This window comes from Oncorhynchus masou, unplaced genomic scaffold, assembly GCF_036934945.1.
Source record: "Oncorhynchus masou masou isolate Uvic2021 unplaced genomic scaffold, UVic_Omas_1.1 unplaced_scaffold_2188, whole genome shotgun sequence".
NCBI classification, from domain to species: domain Eukaryota; kingdom Metazoa; phylum Chordata; class Actinopteri; order Salmoniformes; family Salmonidae; genus Oncorhynchus; species Oncorhynchus masou.
The window spans coordinates 55,076-80,956 of record NW_027008664.1 but is presented as its reverse complement, the minus strand read 5'-3'; the positions used below and the strand labels follow the sequence as shown (position 1 = coordinate 80,956).

The window sequence follows — 25,881 nt, the reverse complement described above, 5'->3', positions numbered from 1 at the left end:
TATCTGGCTACAGGTTCAATTGTGAATGTTCTCAGCTTGCCTACCTGGTTAAATAAAGGTGAAATAAAAATAAAATAAAAATTGGTGGAGTCCTCTCTCTCATTGGTGGAGTGTAGTTCGAAACAGAATGTTTCCTCTCTCATTGGTGGAGAGGAGGTAGTCACAGAATGTTTCCTCTCTCATTGGTGGGTTACAGTATATATGTCAGGATTTGGCCAGGGTTGTTCCGGTTTTTGGTCACTAGATGCCCCCATTGTGCTTTTTGACCTTATGTTTTTCCCTTGATCCCCATTATTATTTGCACCTGTGCCTCGTTTTCCCCTGATTGTATTTAAACCCTTAGTTTCCCTCAGTTCTGTGCTCTGTGTTTGTATGTTAGCACCCAGCCCTAGTGTTCTGTGTGCTCTTGTCGATTCCGGTGGACGCTCTTGTGGAATTCTGTTTTTTTTGTTTTTGTTTATTTATTTGTGAGTATCTCTTGAGGCTTTTTTGTGCTTTACCTACCACCTTTTGGATTTGCCATTTTTTTGTATTGAAGGATTTTTACTTTATTAAATACACCGTCTTAAGTACTGCTGTGTCTGTCTCATCTTCTGGGTTCTGCTGACTATTCGTGGCTCAGTTGGTTAAGTGACTGTTTCTCACTCCGGGACCCAGGTTCATGGGAACCGGTCCTGACAATATATTAATAGCTTTTTTAATTTTTCATCTTTCCCTCCATATCCATTGACATATTCTACATTCCTTCACTTTCTTCTTCCTCTCCTCTTCTCCTCCTCCTCCCTCCATCAATCTTCTTCTCTTTCTCTCTTCCTCTCCCTCTTCTCTCCTCCTCCCTCCATCAATCTTCTTCTCTCCTTCTCTCTTCCTCTCCCTCTTCTCTCCTCCTCCCTCCATCAATCTTCTTCTCTCCTTCTCTCTTCCTCTCCCTCTTCTCCTCCTCCCTCCATCAATCTTCTTCACTCCTCCTCTCTTCCTCTCCCTCTTCTCTCCTCCTCCCTCCATCAATCTTCTTCTCTCCTTCTCCCTCTCCTCCTCCCTCCCTTCTTCTCTCCTTCTCCTCCACTCCCCTCATCTCTCCTTCTCTCCCTCCTCCCTCTTCTTCTCCTCCTCCTCCTCCTCCCTCCACCTTCTCTCCTCCCTCCCTCCACCTTCCTCCTCCCTCTTCATCTCCTCCCCTCCCTCCCTCATCTCTCCTCCTCCTCCTCCCCCTCCATCTTCTCTCCACCTTCTCTCCTCCTCCCTCCATTCTTCTCTCCACCTTCTCTCCTCCTCCATCCACCTTCTCTCATCCCTCTTCTTCTCTCCTCCTCCCTCCATCTTCTTCTCTCCACCTTCTCTCCTCCTCCATCCACCTTCTCTCCTCCCTCTTCTTCTCTCCTCCTCTGTTTAAAGAGCAACACTGCCACCTACTGTGCATCAACTTTTTTCTCCTTCCTCCTCTTAATCTACATCCACATATGTTTACTTCTTCTACTTCCTCCTCTTCCCCTATATCCACACATGTTTACTTATTCTTCACCTTCCTCTCTTCCTCTATATCCACACATGTTTACTTCTACTTCCCTCTTCCTCTACATCCACATATGTTTACTTCTCCTTCCCCTCCTCTTCCTCTACATCCACATATGTTTACTTCTCCTTCCTCCTCTTCCTCTACATCCACATATGTTTACTTCTCCTTCCTCCTCTTCCTCTACATCCACATATGTTTACTTCTTCTCCCTCATCTTCCTCTCCCTTCATCTATCCATCCTTCTCCTACCTCATTCCTCCCTCATCTTGTTCTCTTCTTACCATGTCCTCCTGTTCTTTCTCTCTCATTCTCTTCCTCCTCCACTACCTGTAGAGGTGGTGTCTACTCCCCCAGGAACGTACTAGTATTTCCCTAAACACACACACACACACACACACACACACCACACACACACACTCTGGACCAGAAGGTTGATCCCAGTGGTGCGACCAGAGGGTGGTGGTTGGGGGTAACCTCATGACTCTGGACCAGTAGGTTGATCCCAGTGGTAGAGACAGAGGGTGGTGATGGGGGGTAACCCCATGACTCTGGACCAGTAGGTTGATCCCAGTGGTAGAGACAGAGGGTGGTGATGGGGGGTAACCCCATGACTCTGGACCAGAAGGTTGATCCCAGTGACTCAGTAATGTTTAAACTCTATCCCAAACCTTAACCATTCATAATGAGGCCCTAATCTTAATGTTTAAACTCTATCCCAAACCTTAACCATTCATAATGAGGCCCTAAACTTAATGTTTAAACTCTATCCCAAACCTTAACCATTCATACTGAGTCCCTAAACTTAATGTTATAACTCTATCCCAAACCTTAACCATTCATAATGAGGCCCTAAACTTATCGAAAGTCCTGTTAACTCTCTCACAAAAACACACATGTAAAAACGCTTGCACACACACCAGCTCAATCTAGCCATCTCTGGTCACTGTCAGCATCTAGTTAATGAGAAGGGGACTAAAATCAATATACACCTTGGGAGGAATTCCTGATTACCTAGCCCGCCCGGGCCGCCCGCCCGCCCGTCCGCCCGTCCGTCTGTCTGTCTTTTATCTTCCTCAGTGGGGAAAGAGAGAAAATGAAATGAAGTACATTTAAAGATGAACGTCGTCCTGAATCATTTCTGCTTGACTAATCTCTCCTCCTCCTCTTCTCTTCTCCTCTCCTCTCCCTCCACAGCAACAGTAATCTCTCAGAGTCACTGATGTCACCCAGCCCATCAGGCTCAAAGGCCCCCGATTACCAAACATAAAGCAACTTCCACACATCCTCTCTTTCCCTCTGTTCTGAGTCTCTCCACTTCCTCTGTTCTCTCTCTCCCCTCTCTCTCTTCTCTCTCTCTTTTCCCTCTGTTCTGACTCTCCCTCTCTCTCTCTTTCCTCTGTTCTGACTCTCTACTCCTCCTCTCTCTCTCTCTCTTTCCCTCTGTTCTGACTCTCTACCCTCCCTCTCTCTCTCTTCCCTCTGTTCTGAATCTCCCCTCTCTCTTCTCTTTCCCTCTGTTCTGAATCTCCCCTCTCTCTCTCTTTTCCCTCTATTCTGACTCTCTACCCTCCCTCTCTCTCTTCCCCTCCGTTCTGACTCTCTTACCCTCCCTCTCTCTTTTCCCTCCGTTCTGACTTCTCCCCCTCCCTCTCTCTCTCTCTGTTCTGACTCTCTACCCTCCCTCTCTCTCTTCCCTCCGTTATGACTTCTCCCCTCCCTCCCCTCTCTTTTCCATCTGTTCTGACTCTCTACCCTTCCTCTCTCTCTCTTTCCCTCTGTTCTGACTCTCTCCCCCTCCCCTCTCTTCCATCTGTTCTGACTCTCTACCCTCCCTCTCTCTCTCTTTCACTCTGTTCTGACTCTCTACCCTCCCTCTCTCTCTTTCCCTCTGTTCTGACTCTCTCCCCTCCCTCTCTCTCTCTTGTCCTCTGTTCTGACTCTCTACCCTCCCTCTCTCTCTCTGCCCTCTGTTCTGACCCTACCCCCCTCTCTCTCTCTTGTCCTCGGTTCTGACTCTCTACCCTCCTCTCTCTCTCTCTCTTGTCCTCTGTTCTGACTCTCTACTCTCCCTCTGTGATATCTACGTTTTTTTTAAATAAAAATGTTCATACATAAAGTGAACCGTTTTTGCTTTGTAATCATGGGTTATTGTGTGTAGATTGATGAGGGGAAAAACACATTTAATCAATTTTAGAATAAGGCTGTAATGTGACACAATGTGTAAAAAGGGGTCTGAATACTTTCTGAATGTTGCTGCATATCAGTATATTAGAGAGAGAGAGAAGAGAGGGCAGAGAGCATTAGAGAGAGAGAGAAAGAGGGGGAGAGAGGGAGAGAGCGGAGAGCAGGCTGAGAGAGCAGTGAGAAGAGAGAGAGAGCAGAGAGAACAGAGAGAAGAGAGAGAGCAGAGAACAGAGAGAAGAGAGCAGAGAAGAGAGAGCAGAGAAAGCAGAGGGAGAGCGAGAGCAGAGAGAACAGAGAGAAGAGAGCAGAGAAGAGAGAGCAGAGAAAGCAGAGGGAGAGAGAGAGAGCAGAGAGAACAGAGAGAAGAGAGAGAGCAGAGAACAGAGAGAAGAGAGAGCAGAGAAAGCAGAGAGAGAGAGCAGAGAGAAGAGAGAGAGCAGAGAACAGAGAGCAGAGAACAGAGAGAGAGCAGACTGAGCAGAAGGAGAGAGAGAGCAGAGAGAGAGAGAGCAGAGAGAAGAGAGAGCAGAGAGAAGAGAGAGACAGCAGATAATGAGAGCAGAAAGAGAGAGAACAGAGAGAGAGCAGGGAAAAGCAAGAGAGCAAATAGAGAGGGCAGAGGGAGAGAGAAGAGACCAGATAGGGAGAGCAGAGAGAGCAGAGTGAGCAGAGAGAGGAGAGAACAGAGATAGAGCAAGCAGAGAGCAGGCTGAGAGAGCAGAGACAGCAGAGAGAGCGAGCAGAGAGAGAGAGAGAACAGAGAGGGCAGAGAGAGGGCAGAGGAAGAGCAGAGAGCAGAGAGTCAAGAGAGCAGAGGGAGCAGAGGGAGGGAGAGAGAGCAGAGAACAGAGATAGCAGAGAGCAGATAGAGCAAAGGGAGGAAGAGCAGAGAGAGCAGAGAACAGAGAGAAGAGAGATAGCAGAGGGAGAGAGAGAGCAGAGAACAGAGAGAGCAGAGGCAGAGAGAGCACAGAGAGAGCAGAGAGAGAAAGAGAGAGAGCATATAGCAGAGAGAGCAGAGGGAGAGAGAGAGCAGAGAATAGATAGCAGGCTGAGAGAACAGAGAGTGCAGAGTGAGCAGAAAGAGAGCATAGAAGAGAGAGCAAAGAGAGAGAGCAGAGAAAAAGAGAGAGCAGAGCACAGAGAGAAAAGAGTGATAGAACAGAGAGGGAGAGAGAGAGAGGGCAGAGAGAGCTGAGAGCAGAGAGACAGATCAGGGAGAGCAGAGGGAGAGAGAAAGCATAGAGAGAGAGCAGAGAGATCAGAGGAAGTGAGAGAGCAGAGAGCGAGAGAGAAAGCAGAGGGAGAGAGCAGAGAGGGCAGAGAGAGAAGAGAGAGGGCAGAGAGAGAGAACAGAGAGAGCTGAGAGCAGAGAGACAGATCAGGGAGAGCAGAGAGCAGAGAGAGAGCGCAGAGAGAGAGAGAGCAGAGAGATCAGAGGAAGTGAGAGAGCAGAGAACATAGAGAAGAGAGAGCAGAGAGCAGGCTGAGAAAGCAAAGAGAGAGAACAGAGAGAGCAGACAGAGACAGAGCAGAGTGCAGAGAAAGAGCAGAGAGATATAGTGACCCTGCATCACAACACTCTGTTGCTATAGTGAACCTGCATCACAACTCTGTTGCTATAGTGACGCTGCATCACAACACTGTTGCTATAGTGATCCTGCATCACAACACTGTTGCTATAGTGACCCTGCATCACAACACTCTGTTGCTATAGTAACCATGCATCACAACACTCTGGTGTACTAATTGTACAATTTGTTTAATTCTATTCCACATATTTAATTGTTTTGTATTTCATTTCATATTTGTTTCATGTTTCAACCAGTCGCAGGTTAACGTCAACCTGACAGAGGAAACGTAAAATCAATAAACAAACTGTTTTCACAAGTAACAAGCCTTTTCTTGTTTCAAGTGTGTTTTATTATGAAAAGTACAATATATCCTTGTATACTTGTACAACTATGGAGCGTATGTCCATATATAATTGTATGTAATTGTACAATGTGTTATTCAACATAAAATACATTTTATTGTAAGAGGTCCTGGGTCAAGGTCACAATTTTAGGAAGAAGAGTGTGTGTGTTTGTGAGTCCAGTGTGTGTGTGTGTGTGTGTGTTCAGTGTGTGTGTCAAGTGTGTGTGTGTGTGTTCAGTGTGTGTGTGTGTGTGTGTGTGTGTGTGTGTCCAGTGTGTGTGTGTTCAGTGTGTGTGTGTCTAGTGTGTGTGTGTGTGTTCAGTGTGTGTGTGTGTGTGTGTGTGTGTGTGTGTCCAGTGTGTGTGTGTGTCTAGTGTGTGTGTGTGTGTGTTCAGTGTGTGTGTGTGTCTAGTGTGTGTGTGTGTGTTCAGTGTGTGTGTGTGTAGTGTGTGTGTGTGTGTCCAGTGTGTGTGTGTGTCTAGTGTGTGTGTGTGTGTGTGTGTCAGTGTGTGTGTGTGTGTGTCCAATTGTGTGTGTGTGTGTCGTTGCCCAGTGTGTGTGTGTTCAGTGTGTGTGTGTTTGTGTCCAGTGTGTGTGTGTTTGTGTCCAGTGTGTGTGTGTGTGTGTCTAGCGTGTGTGTGTGTTCAGTGTGTGTGTGTCTGTGTTTGTGTGCTTGTCCAGTGTGTGTGTGTGTGTGTGTGTGTGTGTGTGTCTAGCATGTGTGTCTTTGCCCAGTGTGTGTGTGTGTTCAGTGTGTGTGTGTTCAGTGTGTATGTGTCTGTCCAGTGTGTGTGTGTGTGTCTATCCAGTGTGTGTGTGTGTGTGTGTGTCTGTCCAGTGTGTGTGTATGTGTGTCTGTCCAGTGTGTGTGTGTGTGTCTGTCCAGTGTGTGTGTTTATGTGAGTGTGTCCAGTGTGTGTGTGTGTGTTCAGGGTGTGTGTGAGTGAGTCCAGTGTGTGTTCAGGGTGTGTGTGTGTGTGAGTGAGTCCAGTGTGTGTGTGTGTGTGTGTGTGTCCAGTGTCTGTGTGTGTCTAGTGTGTGTGTGTGTTCAGTGTGTGTGTGTCTAGTGTGTGTGTGTGTGTGTGTGTGTTCAGTGTGTGTGTGTGTCCAATTGTGTGTGTGTGTGTGTCGTTGCCCAGTGTGTGTGTGTGTGTGTGTGTTCAGTGTGTGTGTGTCAGTGTGTGTGTGTGTGTGTGTTTGTGTCCAGTGTGTGTGTGTGTGTAGCGTGTGTGTGTGTTCAGTGTGTGTGTGTCTGTGTTTGTGTGCTTGTCCAGTGTGTGTGTGTGTGTGTGTGTGTGTGTGTGTCTAGCATGTGTGTCTTTGCCCAGTGTGTGTGTGTTCAGTGTGTGTGTTTGTGTCCAGTGTGTGTGTGTTTTTGTCCAGTGTGTGGGTGTGTCCAATTGTGTGTGTGTGTGTGTGTGTGTCTTTGCCCAGTGTGTGTGTGTTCAGTGTGTGTGTGTTCAGTGTGTATGTGTCTGTCCAGTGTGTGTGTATGTGTGTCTGTCCAGTGTGTGTGTGTGTGTGTGTGTCTGTCCAGTGTGTGTGTTTATGTGAGTGTGTCCAGTGTGTGTGTGTGTTCAGGGTGTGTGTGTCGGTCCAGTGTGTGTGTGTGTGTGTGTGTGTGTGTGTGTGTGTGTGTGTGTGTGTGTGTGTGTGTGTGTGTGTGTGTGTGTGTGTGTGTGTGAGTCCAGTGTGTGTTCAGGTGTGTGTGTGTGTGTGTGTGTGAGTCCAGTGTGTGTGTGTGTGTGTGTGAGTCCAGTGTGTGTGTGTGAGTGCAGTGTGTGTGTGTGAGTCCAGTGTGTGTGTGTGTGTATGTGTGAGTCCAGTGTGTATGTGTGTGAGTCCAGTGTGTGTTCAGTGTGTGTGTGTCCAGTGTGTGTGTGTTCAGTGTGTGTGTTCAGTGTGTGTGTTCAGTGTGTGTGTGTGTCCAATTGTGTGTGTGTGTGTGTTTGTCCAGTGTGTGTGTGTTTGTCCAGCCTGTGTGTTTGTCCAGTGTGTGTGTGTGTTCAGTGTGTGTGTTCAGTGTGTGTGTGTGTGTCCAATTGTGTGTGTGTGTTTGTCCAGTGTGTGTGTGTGTCTTTGCCCAGTGTGTGTGTGTGTGTGTCTTTGCCCAGTGTGTGTGTTTGTCCAGTGTGTGTGTGCAATGTGAGTGTGCGTCCAGTGTGTGTGTGTTTCCAGTGTGTGTTTATGTGTGTGTTCAGGGTGTGTGTGTCGGTCCAGTGTGTGTGAGTGTGTGTGTGTGTGTGTGTGAGTCCAGTGTGTGTGTGAGTCCAGTGTGTGTGTGTGTGTGGGTGTGTGTGAGTCCAGTGTGTGAGTGTGTTTGTCCAGTGTGTGTGTGAGTGTTTTTGTCAGTATGTGTGTGTGTGTTCGTGAGTCCAGTGTGTGTGTGTGTGTGTGTGTGAGAGTCCTTTGTGTGTGTGTGTGTGAATCCAGTCTGTGTCCAGTGTGTGTATCACTGACAGAGGGACACTGATTCATGTCACGTTATTATTTCAGGGACACTGAGTCACCTTCATCCCAAACCCCAAACCCTGGATAGATGGGCTCAGTGAATGTGGAGGTGAATGTGATCAGGTGGGTCAGTGTGTCAGAGGAGGCTCTATAGAAGGACAGAGTGCCGGCTGGCCAGTCCAGATACACTCCTACTCTGTGGGAGCTGGAGGGGGCGACGTCTATGGTAGTGGGTTTATTATTGTGCCAGGCATAGTAACTGTTGTCAGAGCAGAACAGACTCCAGGACTTGTCATTCCATCCAAGCCAACAGTCATCACCCCCTCCTCTCCTGCTGATTCCTTTATATGTCACTCCTATATCTGCCCTCCCACTCCACTCTACCTCCCAGTAACAGCGCCCAGTCAGACCCTCTCTACACAGCACCTGTCCACAGTCCTCAAATCTCTCTGGGTGACCAGGATACGGCTGCTCCTCTGTCCTCCATGTCACCTTTCTGTTCCCCTCAGACAGAGAGAGGAGTCTGTCTACTGTGTTTAGGTCCAGTGTGAGATCACAGACATCTGATGGATGAAACCAGACACAATATTAGAAATCATCATCATTCACATTAGAATGTTAACTCACTTTCCACTAATTCATTTAATGTAGATGTTTCTAGGTGTCAAAAGGAGAAGTTAAGGTAACTTGAGACTTGTTGAATGATCATATGTTATTCTGTATGGTAATATAAAACACACTTATTCCCATTAATTACACACACACACACACACACACACACACACTCACACACAGGCACACTGACCACACTGGGATATACTCGGCCTTGTCTCAGGATGGTAAATTGGTGGTTGAAGATATCCCTCCAGTGGTGTGGGGCTGTGCTTTGGCAAAGTGGGTGGGGTTATATCCTTCCTGTTTGGCCCTGTCCGGGGGTGTCCTCGGATGGTGCCACAGTGTCTCCTGACCCCCTCCTGTCTCAGCCTCCAGTATTTATGCTGCAGTAGTTTATGTTGCGGGGGGCTAGGGTCAGTTTGTTTTATCTGGAGTACTTCTCCTGTCTTATCCGGTGTCCTGTGTGAATTTAAGTGTGCTCTCTCTAATTCTCTCCTTCTCTCTCTCGGAGGACCTGAGCCCTAGGACCATGCCCCAGTACTACCTGACGTGATGACTCCTTGCTGTCCCCAGTCCACTTGGCCGTGCTGCTGCTCCAGTTTCAACTGTTCTGCCTTATTATTATTGGACCATGCTGGTCATTTATGAACATTTGAACATCTTGGCCATGTTCTGTTAGAATCTCCATCCGGCACAGCCAGAAGAGGACCACCCCACATAGCCTGGTTCCTCTCTAGGTTTCTTCCTAGGTTTTGGCCTTTCTAGGGAGTTTTTCCTAACCACTGTGCTTCTACACCTGCATTGCTTGCTGTTTTGGGTTTTAGGCTGGGTTTCTGTACAGCACTTTGAGATATCAGCTGATGTACGAAGGGCTATATAAATACATGTGATTTGATTTGACCACACACTCACCTGAACACAAAGACACATTTCTTACGTAACACGAACCCACTTTAATTTGACCAATTAAGTAATGGTGGTCTTTGACTTTGACTTAACTTGAATTAAGACTTATTCTTAGTCATATTCTTCACAGCTGTCAACACTCACATTTTCTAAGTCCAGGTTTCATTCTGTTCTCTCCACCATGTTCCACACTGTAGCGGTAAGCAGAAGAACAGACAGTCATTGAGGGATACACCTGAACTCACACACACACACACACACACACACACACACACACACACACACACACACACACGGATATATAGCTTACAACATCTAGCAAATGTTTGTCTGTGTGTGTGTCCAGTGTGTGTGTGTGTGTGTGTGTGTCATTGAGAGATTATCACTGGACACACACACACTGGACCAACACACACTGGACACACACACACACACTGGACACACACACATTCAGTCAGCTTTGTCCAAGTGTTGGTAAGAATGTTTGTCTTAACTAGCCCGATAAGTCCAACATGTCTGATATGAACATTGACATAAACCCTCTACATACTTGAGTTTCTCCAGTCTGCAGTGTGGATCCTCTAGTCCAGCAGAGAGCAGTCTGACTCCTGAGTCACCTGGGTGATTGTAGCTCAGGTCTAGCTCTCTCAGGTGTGAGGGGTTTGACCTCAGAGCTGAGACCAGAGAAGCACAGCCTTCCTCTGTGACTAGACAGCCTGACAGCCTGCAAAGAGTCAAATCATATTAAAACCGCACTGATATTCTTTGGTGGTGAAAATAGTGGCAGTATATATTTTCAACATATTCAGATATATCAGTGTCCTGAAATCATATAAAATAATCAAAGTATTACTTGTAAAGAGAAACAATGTATAGTACAAATATTATAGTAGACTGACCAGACCAGTTTATAAAGCAGTATCAGACAAGAGACAGACAGTGAGGTATCAGATTTAGATTGTATTGAGTATACAGTCCACACCATATCTATTTAGACAGTGAGGTATCAGATTTAGATTGTATTGAGTATACAGTCCACACCATATCTATTTAGACAGTGAGGAATCAGATTTAGATTGTATTGAGTATACAGTCCACACCATATCTATCTAGACAGTGAGGAATCAGATTTAGATTGTATTGAGTATACAGTCCACACCATATCTATTTAGACAGTGAGGTATCAGATTTAGATTGTATTGAGTATACAGTCCACACCATATCTATTTAGACAGTGAGGTATCAGATTTAGATTGTATTGAGTATACAGTCCACACCATATCTATTTAGACAGTGAGGTATCAGATTTAGATTGTATTGAGTATACAGTCCACACCATATCTATTTAGACAGTGAGGTATCAGATTTAGATTGTATTGAGTATACAGTCCACACCATATCTATTTAGACAGTGAGGAATCAGATTTAGATTGTATTGAGTATACAGTCCACACCATATCTTTTTGTCTATTTTATATTTTTTAAAAATCTATTTTTGAGATGTCAGAATATAATGTCACCTTTTATTTGAGGTTATTTTAATAACCTCTCACCATTACCAATAACAGAGGCTACAACAAAACATGCTAACCTCTCACCATTACTAATAACAGAGGCTACAACAAAACATGCTAATTTCTCACCATTACCAATAACAGAGGCTACAACAAAACATGCTAACCTCTCACCATTACCAATAACAGAGGCTACAACAAAACATGCTAACCTCTCACTATTACCAATAACAGAGGCTACAACAAAACATGCTAAACTCTCATCATTACCAATAACAGAGGCTACAACAAAACATGCTAAACTCTCACCATTACCAATAACAGAGGCTACAACAAAACATGCTAACCTCTCACCATTACCAATAACAGAGGCTACAACAAAACATGCTAACCTCTCACCATTACAACAAAACATGAACCTCTACCATTACAAAACATGCATGCTAACCTCTCACCATTACCAATAACAGAGGCTACAACAAAACATGCTAACCTCTCACCATTACCAATAACAGAGGCTACAACAAAACATGCTAACCTCTCACCATTACCAATAACAGAGGCTACAACAAAACATGCTAAACATTACCAATAACAGAGGATACAACAAAACATAACCTCTCACCATTACCAATAACAGAGGGGGTATGATGTTTGTACCTCTGTAACTTTCTCATTCATCATCATTCATGATTCATTCCTGATTATTCATCATCATAGTAGCATCCACATGAATGTAGAAGTGTTCAGAAACATCCTCTATTCTTACTGACAATACAAGTGAAGTGACTCCAAAATGACAGGACATTATTCACCATTCAGTTTCTATCAGGAAAAACATCCAGAACACAACCAAGACAAACTGCAAATTAATTCAACAAGTTTGTAGAATCACAAGCTTGATGTAATGCCAAACGTAGGACTACTTTAATATAATATAAGTGAATATTTAATATACTTTAATATAACTGAATTTGTAACTATAAAGTGCTTTCATGTCTAAACGGTAAAACAAAGAAAAGGTGACATTCTGTAATCTCACCAAATTTATATGATATATATTGTTTTACCTTTATTTAACTAGGCAAGTCAGTTAAGAACAAATTCTTATTTTCAATGACGGCCTAGGAACAGTGGGTTAACTGCCTGTTCAGGAGCAGAACAACAGCAATTTACCTTCTCAGCTCAGGGATTCGATCCAGCAACCGAAACACTCTAACCACTTCCTGTTTCCTGCCTAATATGAAACATTCTATCTCAAATCCAAAATGCTGGAGAATAGCACCTAATGTAAAACTGTAAGCTTCACTGTCCAAACACATATGGTGTGGACTATGTGTGCCTGGTAAACACATGTGGATCTGGTGAACAGTTATCACTTGTTGACCAACTACAGGAATACTGACCTCAGAGTCTCCAGTTTACAGTGGGGATTTCCCAGTCCAGCAGAGAGCAGCTTCACTCCTGAATCCTTCAGGTCATTGTTACTCAGATCCAGCTCTCTCATGTGTGAGGGGTTTGACCACAGAGCTGAGACCAGAGAAGCACAGCCTTCCTCTGTGACTCCACAGTCTGACAGCCTGCAAAGAGATCATCATGACTTCACAAACACACTGTTGATTAACGAGAAGTTTAGAAGGACAATGGCAGATGCATTTGTTTTTTTCTCCCAAACAACATATAGATTAATCTTCTGTCTCATAGAATTGTATGGTCATAATGTTATACTAATGTGAAAATCAATGCATTTATTCAATATGTTATTCAACATAAAATTATATTTTTCTCTAAACTGAATCTTTCTTCCTGATGATTAGTTCTTATATGTCATTTTATTTACTCACAGAGCAGCTCTGGAGGCTTTGACCACTGGCAGCAGCCTCAGAAGACCTTCCTCTGATCTGGAGTATTTCTTCAGGTCAAACACATCCAGCTCCTTTTCTGAAGTCAGCAACACAAAGACCAGAGCTGACCACTGTGCAGGTGACAGGTTGGCTTCTGAGAGACTTCCTGATCTCAGGTATCTTTGGATCTCCTCCACTAGAGAATGGTCATTCAGTTCATTCAGACAGTGGAACAGATTGATGCTCCTCTCTGGAGAGGGATTCTCCCTGATCTTCTCCTTGATGTACTTGATTGTTTCTTCGTGGCTCTGTGAGCTGCTTCTTGTCTTTGTCAGTAGACCTTGTAAGTGCTTCTGATTGGACTCCAGTGAGAGGCCCAGAAGGAAGCGGAGGAAAAGGTCCAGGTTTCCTGTCTCACTTTGTAAGGCTTTATCCACAGCACTCTTGTAGAAAGTAACTTCAGGATTGTCGTTTGTTTGCAGTTTGTCCATTAGATTTTCATTGTTGTTGATGAATGAGAGGAACACATATACAGCAGCCAGAAACTCCTGAATGCTCAGATGTACAAAGCAGTACACCTTGTCCTGGTACAGCCCACATTCCTCTTTAAAGAGCTGTGTGCACAATCCTGAGTACACTGAGGCTTCAATGACATCAATACCAGCCTCTTTCAGGTCTTCTTCATAGAAAATCAGACTGCCCTTCACAAGCTGTTGAAAAGCCAGTTTTCCCAGTGACAGAATGCTCTCTTTATTCCAGTGTGGATCTGTCTCTTCTTTCCCAAGATACTTTTCATTCTTCTGTTTGGTGTGAAACACCACAAGGTGTGTGTACATCTCAGTCAGAGTCTTGGGCATCTCTTCTCTCTTATGTTTCAGCATGTGTTCAAGGACTGTTGCAGAAATCCAACAGAAGACTGGAATGTGGCACATGATGTGGAGGCTCCTTGATGTCTTTATGTGTGAGATGATTCTGCTGGCCAGTTCCTCATCACTGAATCTCTTCCTGAAGTACTCCTCCTTCTGTGGGTCATTGAACCCTCGTACCTCTGTCACCTGGTCAACACACCCTGAAGGGATCTTATTGGCTGCTGCAGGTCGGGTGGTTATCCAGATGAGAGCAGAGGGAAGCAGATTTCCCTTGATGAGATTTGTCAGCAGAACATCCACTGAGGTTGACTCTGTGACGTCCCAACAGATCTTGTTCTTCTGGAAGTTTAGGGGCAGTCGGCACTCATCCAGACCATCAAAGATGAACAGAACTTTGTACTTGTCGTAATTGGAGATTCTTGATTGTTTGGTTTCCATTGAGAAGTGATTAAGAAGTTCAATGAAAGTGCATTTGTCCTCTTTCATCAAATTCAGCTCCCGAAAAGGGAATGAAAATACAAATTGGACATCCTGATTTGCTTTTCCTTCAGCCCAGTCCAAAATGAACTTCTGCACAGAGACTGTTTTTCCAATGCCAGCGACTCCCTTTGTCAGCACAGTTCTGATAGGTTTGTCTTGTCCAGTTAAGGGTTTGAAGATGTCGTTACATTTGATTGCAGTCTCTGGTCTTGCTTGTTTCCTGGTTGTTGTCTCAATCTGTCTCAGCTCATGTTCATTATTGACCTCTCCTGTTCCACCCTCTGTGATGTAGAGCTCTGTGTGGATCTTTTTGAGAAGTGTTGGGTTTCCTTGTTTAGCGATTCCCTCAAATACACATTGAAACTCCTTCTTTAGATTTGATTTGAGTTCACTTTGGCAAATCACAGAAGGATCATCTGAATCTAGAAATAACACAGAGGATATTAATATTACGTCTGTTTTAATGTCTACAGTATTGTAGGACTGTTATAACGTTTTAAATTATAATAATTGATTCTCTTAACTGACAGTATAAATGTGTATATGTTTTCATAATGCATTACAGACTGGTGTGACTGATTATATTATTATTGGTATTATTGATGGTATTATAAATGTTCTCTCTCTCTCTAAATTAATCAGCACAACACATCCCTGCTGCTACTTGATGAGGTCACTAGGTGTTGTGTTAAGCTGCTTCAATATCATTGAGTTACACAGCTACTTTAGCTGTACTTTGGCTACAGCTTTTAAATGTTATTAGACATCATTCAACATGAGGCAGACAGATCTTACATTTCTCCAGTGTGTCAGCAAGCTCCTTTAAGTTCATTTTCCTCAGGATGTGCAGTGTGATCTTCAGAGCCCCCTCTCTGGCACTGCTCTCCTGCTTCTCATCTTCAGCATCCACCACTTCCTTATCCTGCTTCTGACTCTCAAAGCCTTCTGGGAGTTCTGGACTAAGAATCCTCTTGAAAATCTTCAGCTCGTTCTTCACAAATGTCATAATTTTCTCTTCAAGCAACTGAAATAAATCAAGTAAATAAGTTAAGCAAGAGACTAGATGCTTTCTCATTAACACATTAATGAATGATTGACAGATCAACTTTGCTTGAGGTAAACAAAAACAAATGTACATAACAGGACCACATACACTGAATATGGAGCCCAGGTCGGTTTGATGACTCTGGGAAGACTGACCACTGAGAATCTCTGACTCTGATCTCTCCTGTTGGTATCTGTGGACAAAACATGAGATTACATCTCCTCATCCAGGGAGTGCACACACACACACACACACACACACACACACACACACACACACACACACACACACACACACACACACACAGGGAGGGAATGTTGTGTTTGTTTAATATTGTTTCAGGACTATGGAAATGGACAAATTGATTAGCCTATGGATTATGAAAACAACAAAAATAAATGGGAAAATGGGAGAGGAGGAATTACCTCCTGAGGAGTGACGGACTTCATCCTAGCTGGAGGGTGCTCTCATCTTTTCTACCAACATAGACAGGGCTCTAACTCCCCTAGCCTGCCAGCATAGTGGAGTCTGACACTAGCACAGTCAGTGTACATTTACATTACATTTGAGTCATTTAGCAGACGCTCTTATCCAGAGCGACTTACAAGTTAATTTTTACCTTTATTTAACCAGGCAAGTCAGTTAAGAACACATTCTTATTTTCAATGACGGCCTGGGAACAGTGGGTTAACTGCCTGTTCAGGGGCAGAACGACAGATTTGTACCTTGTCGGCTCTGGGTTTGAACTCACAACCTTCCGGTTACTAGTCCAACGCTCTAACCACTAGGCTACCCTGCCGCCCCACCAAGTGTAGTCAGCTCAGCTATCACCATTGAGACCGTGTCTGTGCCTCGACCTAGGTTGTGCAAAACTAAACATGGCGGTGTTCGCCTTAGCAATCTCACTAGGATAAAGACCTCCTCCATTCCTGTCATTATTGAAAGAGATCATGATACCTTACATCTCAAAATAGGTCTACTTAATGTTAGACCCCTTACTTAAAAGGCAATTATAGTCAATGAACTAATCACTGATCATAATGATTGGCCTGACTGAAACATGGCTTAAGCCTCATGAATTTACTGTGTTAAATGAGTCCTCACCTCCCGGCTACACTAGTGAGCTTCTAGTCATGAAATCTATGCAGCCTTCTCAATCACTTTTTATAGCTACTGTTTACAGGCCTCCTGGGCCATATACAGCGTTCCTCAATGAGTTCCCTGAATTCCTATCGGACCTTGAAGTCATAGCAGATAATATTCTAATCTTTGGTGACTTTAATATTCACATGGAAAAGTCCACAGACCCACTCCAAAAGGCTTTCGAGCCATCATCGACTCAGTGGGTTTTGTCCAACATGTCTCTGGATCCACTCACTGTCACAGTCATACTCTGGACCTAGTTTTGTCCCATGGAATAAATGTTGTGGATCTTAATGTTTTTCCTCATAATCCTGGACTATCGGACCACCATTTTATTACGTTTGCAATTGCAACAAATAATCTGCTCAGACCCCAACCAAGAATCATCAAAAGTTGTGTTATAAATTCACAGACAACACATCAGTTAACCACCTAACTGAGGAACTCAATTTAACCTTGTGCAGTACCCGAGATGCAGTTGCAACCCTAAAATCTAAAAACATTTCTCATAAGAAACTAGCTCCCTGGTACACAGAAAATACCCGAGCTCTGAAGCAAGCTTCCAGAAAATTGGAATGGAAATGGCGTCACACCAAACTGGAAGTCTTCCGTCTAGCTTGGAAAGACAGTACCGTGCAGTACCGAAGAGCCCTTACTGCTGCTCGATCATCCAATTTTTCTAACTTAATTGAGGAAAATAAGAACTGAAATTCCTTTTGATACTGTCGCAAAGCTAACTAAAAAGCAGCATTCCCCAAGAGAGGATGGCTTTCACTTTAGCAGTGATAAATTCATGAACTTCTTTGAGGAAAAGATCATGATTATTAGAAAGCAAATTACTAAACTACTGAAAGAGCTGCTTCCTGTGCTTGGCCCTCCTATGTTGAACATAATAAAAGGCTCTCTATCCACCGGATGTGTACCAAACTCACTAAAAGTGGCAATAATAAAAGACTCTCTTGAAAAAGCCAAACCTTGACCCAGAAAATATAAAAAAACTATCGGCCTGTATCGAATCTTCCATTCATCTCAAAAATTTTAGAAAAGGCTGTTGCACAGCAACTCACTGCCTTCCTGAAGACAGACAATATATACGAAATGCTTCAGTCTGGTTTTAGACCCCATCATAGCACTGAGACTGCCATGTGAAGGTGGTAAATTACCTTTTAATGGCATCAGACCAAGGCTCTGCATCTGTCCTCGTGCTCCTAGACCTTAGTGCTGCTTTTGATACCATCGATCACCACATTCTTTTGGAGTGATTGGAAACCCAAATTGGTCTACACAGACAAGTTCTGGCCTGGTTCAGATCTTATCTGTCGGAAAGACATCGCTTACTACTTCCGGGTTGGAGCGAGCGGTCGATCTACACTTCGGTCCGCAGGTAGTATAACATTTCATTACATTTCATTATAGTACAACGGTTTGATTTGTCTAATCTTAGCAATTTCTTCTTAGCTAGCTACATAGCCGTCTTTGTATCAAAGATAATTGCGTAATTATCGTATTTAAGTCGTCCTAACGTAGTCTACACTGCTATCTGCCCAGCAACTAGCTAACGTCCACCGTCTACCGATTACCAGCACTGTAGAAACTATTACACTCAACTGAACGACTTGATTAGTGTAGTGTTAGCTAGCTACATAGTTGTCTTTGCTGTCTTCGTATCCAAGATAATTGTGTAGTTTAGAGTGTGTAGACTTAGAGTGATTATCTTAATTTACCGAGGTTAGCTAGCCAGCTATTTGTCGTCCTTAACGTAGGAGATACTGCTAGCTAGCTAGCCAACAGCTAGCCAACGTCTACCGAATAGAACTTCAACAACCCGGTCAACATTCCGCTTCGCTCCACAGGTAGTATCACATTTTCATTTCACTTCATTACAGTACAACGGTTTGATTTGTTTGATCGTAGCTAGCTAGCTACATAGCCGTCTTTGTCTCAAAGACAATTGTGTAGTCTAGAGTGATTTTCTAGGTTAGCTAGCCAGCTATTGTCGTTCTTTTAACGTAACGTAACGTAATCAACACTGCTAGCTAGCCAGCTAGCCCCCGAATAGCAGCACTGTAGAAACTATTACACTCAACGGAACGACTTGATTAGTGTAGTGTCAACAACGCAGCCACTGCCAGCTAGCCTACAAAGTCAACAACGCAGCCACTGCCAGCTAGCCTACTCCAGCAGTACTGTATCATTTCAATCATTTTAGTCAATAAGATTCTTGCTACGTAAGCTTAACTTTCTGAACATTCGAGACGTGTAGTCCACTTGTCATTCCAATCTCCTCTGCATTAGCGTAGCCTCTTCTGTAGCTTGTCAACTATGTGTCTATCTATCCCTGTTCTCTCCTCTCTGCACAGACCATACAAACGCTCCACACCGCGTGGCCGCATTCCGCCACCCTAATCTGGTGGTCCCAGCGCGCACGACCCACGTGGAGTTCCAGGTCTCCGGTAGCCTCTGGAACTGCCGATCTGCGGCCAACAAGGCAGAGTTCATCTCAGCCTATGCCTCCCTCCAGTCCCTCGACTTCTTGGCACTGACGGAAACATGGATCACCACAGATAACACTGCTTCTCCTACTGCTCTCTCTTCGTCCGCCCACGTGTTCTCGCACACCCGAGAGCTTCTGGTCAGCGGGGTGGTGGCACCGGGATCCTCATCTCTCCCAAGTGGTCATTCTCTCTTTCTCCCCTTACCCATCTGTCTATCGCCTCCTTTGAATTCCATGCTGTCACAGTTACCAGCCCTTTCAAGCTTAACATCCTTATCATTTATCGCCCTCCAGGTTCCCTCGGAGAGTTCATCAATGAGCTTGATGCCTTGATAAGCTCCTTTCCTGAGGACGGCTCACCTCTCACAGTCCTGGGCGACTTTAACCTCCCCACGTCTACCTTTGACTCATTCCTCTCTGCCTCCTTCTTTCCACTCCTCTCCTCTTTTGACCTCACCCTCTCACCTTCCCCCCCTACTCACAAGGCAGGCAATACGCTCGACCTCATCTTTACTAGATGCTGTTCTTCCCCTAACCTCATTGCAACTCCCCTCCAAGTCTCCGACCACTACCTTGTATCCTTTTCCCTCTCGCTCTCATCCAACACTTCCCACACTGCCCCTACTCGGATGGCATCGCGCCGTCCCAACCTTCGCTCTCTCTCCCCCGCTACTCTCTCCTCTTCCATCCTATCATCTCTTCCCTCTGCTCATACCTTCTCCAACCTATCTCCTGATTCTGCCTCCTCAACCCTCCTCTCTTCCCTTTCTGCATCCTTTGACTCTCTATGTCCCCTATCCTCCAGGCCGGCTCGGTCCTCCCTCCCCGCTCCGTGGCTCGACGACTCATTGCGAGCTCACAGAACAGGGCTCCGGGCCGCCGAGCGGAAATGGAGGAAAACTCGCCTCCCTGCTGACCTGGCATCCTTTCACTCCCTCCTCTCTACATTTTCCTCCTCTGTCTCTGCTGCTAAAGCCACTTTCTACCACTCTAAATTCCAAGCATCTGCCTCTAACCCTAGGAAGCTCTTTGCCACCTTCTCCTCCCTTCTGAATCCTCCTCCCCCTCCCCCCCGCTCCTCCCTCGCTGCAGATGACTTCGTCAACCATTTTGAAAAGAAGGTCGACGACATCCGATCCTCGTTTGCTAAGTCAAACGACACCGCTGGTTCTGCTCACACTGCCCTACCCTGTGCTCTGACCTCTTTCTCCCCTCTCTCCAGATGAAATCTCGCTTCTTGTGACGGCCGGCCGCCCAACAACCTGCCCGCTTGACCCTATCCCTCCTCTCTTCTCCAGACCATTTCCGGAGACCTTCTCCCTTACCTCACCTCGCTCATCAACTCATCCCTGACCGCTGGCTACGTCCCTTCCGTCTTCAAGAGAGCGAGAGTTGCACCCCTTCTGAAAAAACCTACACTCGATCCCTCCGATGTCAACAACTACAGACCAGTATCCCTTCTTTCTTTTCTCTCCAAAACTCTTGAACGTGCCGTCCTTGGCCAGCTCTCCCGCTATCTCTCTCAGAATGACCTTCTTGATCCAAATCAGTCAGGTTTCAAGACTAGTCATTCAACTGAGACTGCTCTTCTCTGTATCACGGAGGCGCTCCGCACTGCTAAAGCTAACTCTCTCTCCTCTGCTCTCATCCTTCTAGACCTATCGGCTGCCTTCGATACTGTGAACCATCAGATCCTCCTCTCCACCCTCTCCGAGTTGGGCATCTCCGGCGCGGCCCACGCTTGGATTGCGTCCTACCTGACAGGTCGCTCCTACCAGGTGGCGTGGCGAGAATCTGTCTCCTCGCCACGCGCTCTCACCACTGGTGTCCCCCAGGGCTCTGTTCTAGGCCCTCTCCTATTCTCGCTATACACCAAGTCACTTGGCTCTGTCATAACCTCACATGGTCTCTCCTATCATTGCTATGCAGACGACACACAATTAATCTTCTCCTTTCCCCCTTCTGATGACCAGGTGGCGAATCGCATCTCTGCATGTCTGGCAGACATATCAGTGTGGATGACGGATCACCACCTCAAGCTGAACCTCGGCAAGACGGAGCTGCTCTTCCTCCCGGGGAAGGACTGCCCGTTCCATGATCTCGCCATCACGGTTGACAACTCCATTGTGTCCTCCTCCCAGAGCGCTAAGAACCTTGGCGTGATCCTGGACAACAGCATGTCGTTCTCAACTAACATCAAGGCGGTGGCCCGTTCCTGTAGGTTCATGCTCTACAACATCCGCAGAGTACGACCCTGCCTCACACAGGAAGCGGCGCAGGTCCTAATCCAGGCACTTGTCATCTCCCGTCTGGATTACTGCAACTCGCTGTTGGCTGGGCTCCCTGCCTGTGCCATTAAACCCCTACAACTCATCCAGAACGCCGCAGCCCGTCTGGTGTTCAACCTTCCCAAGTTCTCTCACGTCACCCCGCTCCTCCGCTCTCTCCACTGGCTTCCAGTTGAAGCTCGCATCCGCTACAAGACCATGGTGCTTGCCTACGGAGCTGTGAGGGGAATGGCACCGCAGTACCTCCAGGCTCTGATCAGGCCCTACACCCAAACAAGGGCACTGCGTTCATCCACCTCTGGCCTGCTCGCCTCCCTACCACTGAGGAAGTACAGTTCCCGCTCAGCCCAGTCAAAACTGTTCGCTGCTCTGGCCCCCAATGGTGGATCAAACTCCCTCACGACGCCAGGACAGCGGAGTCAATCACCACCTTCCGGAGACACCTGAAACCCCACCTCTTTAAGGAATACCTAGGATAGGATAAAGTAATCCTTCTCACCCCCCCTTAAATGATTTAGATGCACTATTGTAAAGTGGCTGTTCCACTGGATGTCATAATGTTTGTAAGTCGCTCTGGATAAGAGCGTCTGCCAAATGACTTAAATGTAAATGTAAATGTAAAGATATCAGTTTGTCTCTGTGAATGGTTTGTCCTCTGACAAATCAACTGTAAATTTCGGTGTTCCTCAAGGTTCCGTTTTACGACCACTATTGTTTTCACTATATATTTTACCTCTTGGGGATGTCATTCGAAAACATAATGTTAACCTTCACTGCTATGTGGATGACACACAGCTGTACATTTCAATGAAACATGGTGAAGCCCCAAAATTGCCCTCGCTAGAAGCATGTGTTTCAGACATAAGGAAGTGGATGGCTGCAAACTTTCTACTTTTAAACTCGGACAAAACAGAGTTGCTTGTTCTAGGTACCAAGAAACAAAGAGATCTTCTGTTGAATCTGACAATTAATCTTAATGGTTGTACAGTCGTCTCAAGTAAAACTGTGAAGGACCTTGGCGTTACTCTGGACCCTGATCTCTCTTTAAAGAACATATCAAGACCATTTCAAGGACAGCTTTTTTCCATCTACGTAACATTGCAAAAATCAGAAACTTTCTGTCCAAAAATGATGCAGAAAAATTAATCCATGCTTTTGTCACTTCTAGGTTAGACTACTGCAATTCTCTACTTTCCAGCTACCCGGATAAAGCACTAAATAAGCTTCAGTTAGTGCTAAATAAGGCTGCTAGAATCCTGACTAGATCCAAAAGATTAGATCATATTACTCCAGTGCTAGCCTCCCTACACTGGCTTCCTGTCAAAGCAAGGGCTGATTTCAAGGTTTTACTGCTAACCTACAAAGCATTACATGGGCTTGCTCCTACCTATCTCTCTGATTTGGTCCTGCTGTACATACCTACACGTACGCTACGGTCACAAGACGCAGGCCTCCTAATTGTCCCTAGAATTTCTAAGCAAACAGCTGGAGGCAGGGCATTCTCCTATAGAGCTCCATTTTTATGGAACGGTCTGCCTACCCATGTCAGAGACGCAAACTCGGTCTCAACCTTTAAGTCTTTACTGAAGACTCATCTCTTCAGTGGGTCATATGATTGAGTGGAGTCTGGCCCAGGAGTGGGAAGGTGAACAGAAAGGCTCTGGAGCAACGAACCGCCCTTGCTGTCCCTCCCCTGGCCGGTTCCCCTCTCTCCACTGGGATTCTCTGCTTCTAACCCTATTACGGGGGCTGAGTCACTGGCTTACTGGGGCTCTCTCATTCCGTCCCTGGGAGGGGTGCATCACCTGAGTGGGTTGAGTCATTGATGTGATCATCCTGTCTGGGTTGGCGCCCCCCCCCATGGGTTGTGCCGTGGCGGAGATCTTTGTGGGCTATACTCGGCCCTGTCTGAGGATGGTAAGTTGGTGGTTGAAGATATCCCTCCAGTGGTGTGGGGCTGTGCTTTGGCAAAGTGGGTGGGGTTATATCCTTCCTGTTTGGCCCTGTCCGGGGGTGTCCTCGGATGGGGCCACAGTGTCTCCTGACCCCTCCTGTCTCAGCCTCCAGTATTTATGCTCCAGTAGTTTATGTGTCTGGGGGCTAGGGTCAGTTTGTTTTATCTGGAGTACTTCTCCTGTCCTATTCGGTGTCCTGTGTGAATTTAAGTGTGCTCTCTCTAATTCTCTCTTTCTCTCCGTTCTTTCTCTCTCTCGGAGGACCTGAGCCCTAGGACCATGCCTCAGGACTACCTGACATGATGACTCCTTGCTGTCCCCAGTCCACCTGGCTGTGCTGCTGCTCCAGTTTCAACTGTTCTGCCTTATTATTATTGGACCATGCTGGTCATTTATGAACATTTGAACATCTTGGCCATGTTCTGTTATAATCCCCACCCGGGACAGCCAGAAGAGGACTGGCCACCCCACATAGCCTGGTTCCTCTCTAGGTTTCTTCCAAGGTTTTGGCCTTTCTAGGGAGTTTTTCCTAGCCACCGTGCTTCTACACCTGCATTGCTTGCTGTTTGGGGTTTTAGGCTGGGTTTCTGTACAGCACTTTGAGATATCAGCTGATGTACGAAGGGCTATATAAATCAATTTGATTTGATTTGATTTTGACTAGAGACAGTGTTGTTTAACTCACTGAACATGAGTTCATGAGTTCTTCTTACCTTTGTTCAGTAGAAAAGTCTCCCTCTCTAAACCATATAGGTTGACCCATAGACTGGTCACTCTTCAAGGACACACAGTTGGGAACAGGGGAGGCTGGTCTCTCCTGCTTGATTTGACTTCAACACAACAGAGACAAACATTACATCTCTCATCTACTCTGAGCTCAGATTGGGAAACATTAGAAGAGTTTCATTCCAAAACGCTACATATCACATTTCAGAAATGTTGGTAAATTAGCTGTTATTGTTTAAAGAAATGATGAAAGAGTTTGGTGTTTTTCACAAGCTAATCAGGCGATTGTTCAATGGCAGACATCTATTAGTTAAAACAATCTATCAATTGATGTTGTCATTTCAGAGAGACATATAATCATGTTTTTTTGATAAATATATATATATACAGTGGGGCAAAAAAGTATTTATTCAGCCACCAATTGTGCAAGTTCTCCCACTTAAAAAGATGAGAGAGGCCTGTCATTTTCATCATAGGTACACTTCAACTATGACAGACAAAATGAGGGAAACAAAATCCAGAAAATCACATTGTAGGATTTTTAATGAATTTATTTGGAAATTATGGTGGAAAATAAGTATTTGGTCACCTACAAACAAGCAAGATTTCTGGCTCTCACAGACCTGTAACTTATTTTTTAAGAGGCTCCTCTGTCCTCCACTCGCTACCTGTATTGATGGCACCTGTTTGCACTTGTTATCAGTATAAAAGACATCAGTCCACAAGAAATGCAGACAGCTGGTGATGAAGTAGTGGTAGCTATGGTAACTAGGATGCTGCTGGTAGAGTAGCTAGCTAGCTTACCGAGCTGTACCGACTAGCTAGCAGGTCGTTTCTGTCCCTCCTCTCGATGATGATGACGAATCCGGTGAACAGCAAAATGAAACAAGGACAGAGAGTGAAAAGGATCTGGCTACACTCACACTGTCCCTGACCGTAAAGAAAAAAGCAAATTGAACAATAAACTTCGGTGTCTCAACACTGTAACAAAGTCCGTCGTTATTCCCCAAGATCATCTCAGTCCACTCTGCGCGTAACCGGCTTGGCGCCACACCGAACGTGGACGCGGACAGTTCCAGAACGCTGACATGAGCAGTGCAACACAATCAACTAAACCCAGTCTTTACAGTGGGTTACATTAGTAATATTCATTTTTTATTATTATGTAAAACAAACATTCTGGTTTTTTTAGAACAATATTTTGAGATCAGGGACCATGTTCACACAGTGTCTCAGAGTAGAACATTGGTCGTTTAAGTGCTGAGAATAAAGGCATTTTACACTCATGGGTATAAGTGGGTGGGTAACTATGCATGAAGTCTCGAGTCCCACCGAGTCGGCAGATATTTAGGACACCTGGTGAGCTGTCCTAAGTAGTTAAAAGTTAACAGCTGTCACGACTTCCGCCGACGTTGGCTCTCCTGCCTGTTCAGGCGGTGCTCGGCAGTCATCGTCACCGTCCTACTAGCCACTACCGATCCCTTTTCGTGTATCGGTTGGTTTTGTCCGATTGGTTTCACCTGTGTGTTGTTTAGTTAATTAGTGTCTGTATATGTAGCAGGTTGTCCCGCCCTTGTTTTGTGTGGGATTGTTTATTTGTTATTCATGTCAGTCGGTGTATCTTGTGTTGTTATTCTCCGGTCGGTCTTTATCCTGTGTTGGATTGTTCACCCTGTGTGTGTTGGGTTGACTGTGTTTCTTGTTCGCCGGAGAACAAACTATCGCTATCTGCTCTGTGCGCCTGATTCCACCCACCTTGTTTAGACGTGACAACAGCAGGTGTCTTGATAATACTATAGAATAATGCAGTGAGTCAGTGGTTCCTGCGCCACATGTAATTGCTTTGAGTAGTTAAAAATAATGTTTTAATATTTCTATGTGATCAACCCATAAATAATATAGACCTACATGCAACAGTATGTCTTGTGCTTTTG

At 45.3% G+C, this 25,881-nt stretch overlaps 1 protein-coding gene across 1 annotated transcript; it reads right to left on the bottom strand.

Moving 5' to 3' along the window:
- Nucleotides 1-7,956: 7,956 nt before the first annotated feature.
- On the bottom strand, nt 7,957-25,398 carry LOC135533060 (NLR family CARD domain-containing protein 3-like). The gene is made up of 9 exons (XM_064960449.1): nt 25,346-25,398; nt 23,935-24,051; nt 15,450-15,534; nt 15,083-15,320; nt 12,948-14,712; nt 12,510-12,683; nt 10,140-10,313; nt 9,734-9,780; nt 7,957-8,631 (listed from the first exon to the last, which is right to left on the bottom strand). Exons 1-9 carry the CDS (start codon nt 25,396-25,398, stop codon nt 8,105-8,107), a joined length of 3,180 nt encoding a protein of 1,059 aa, XP_064816521.1. The 3' UTR covers nt 7,957-8,104.
- Nucleotides 25,399-25,881: the final 483 nt, after the last annotated feature.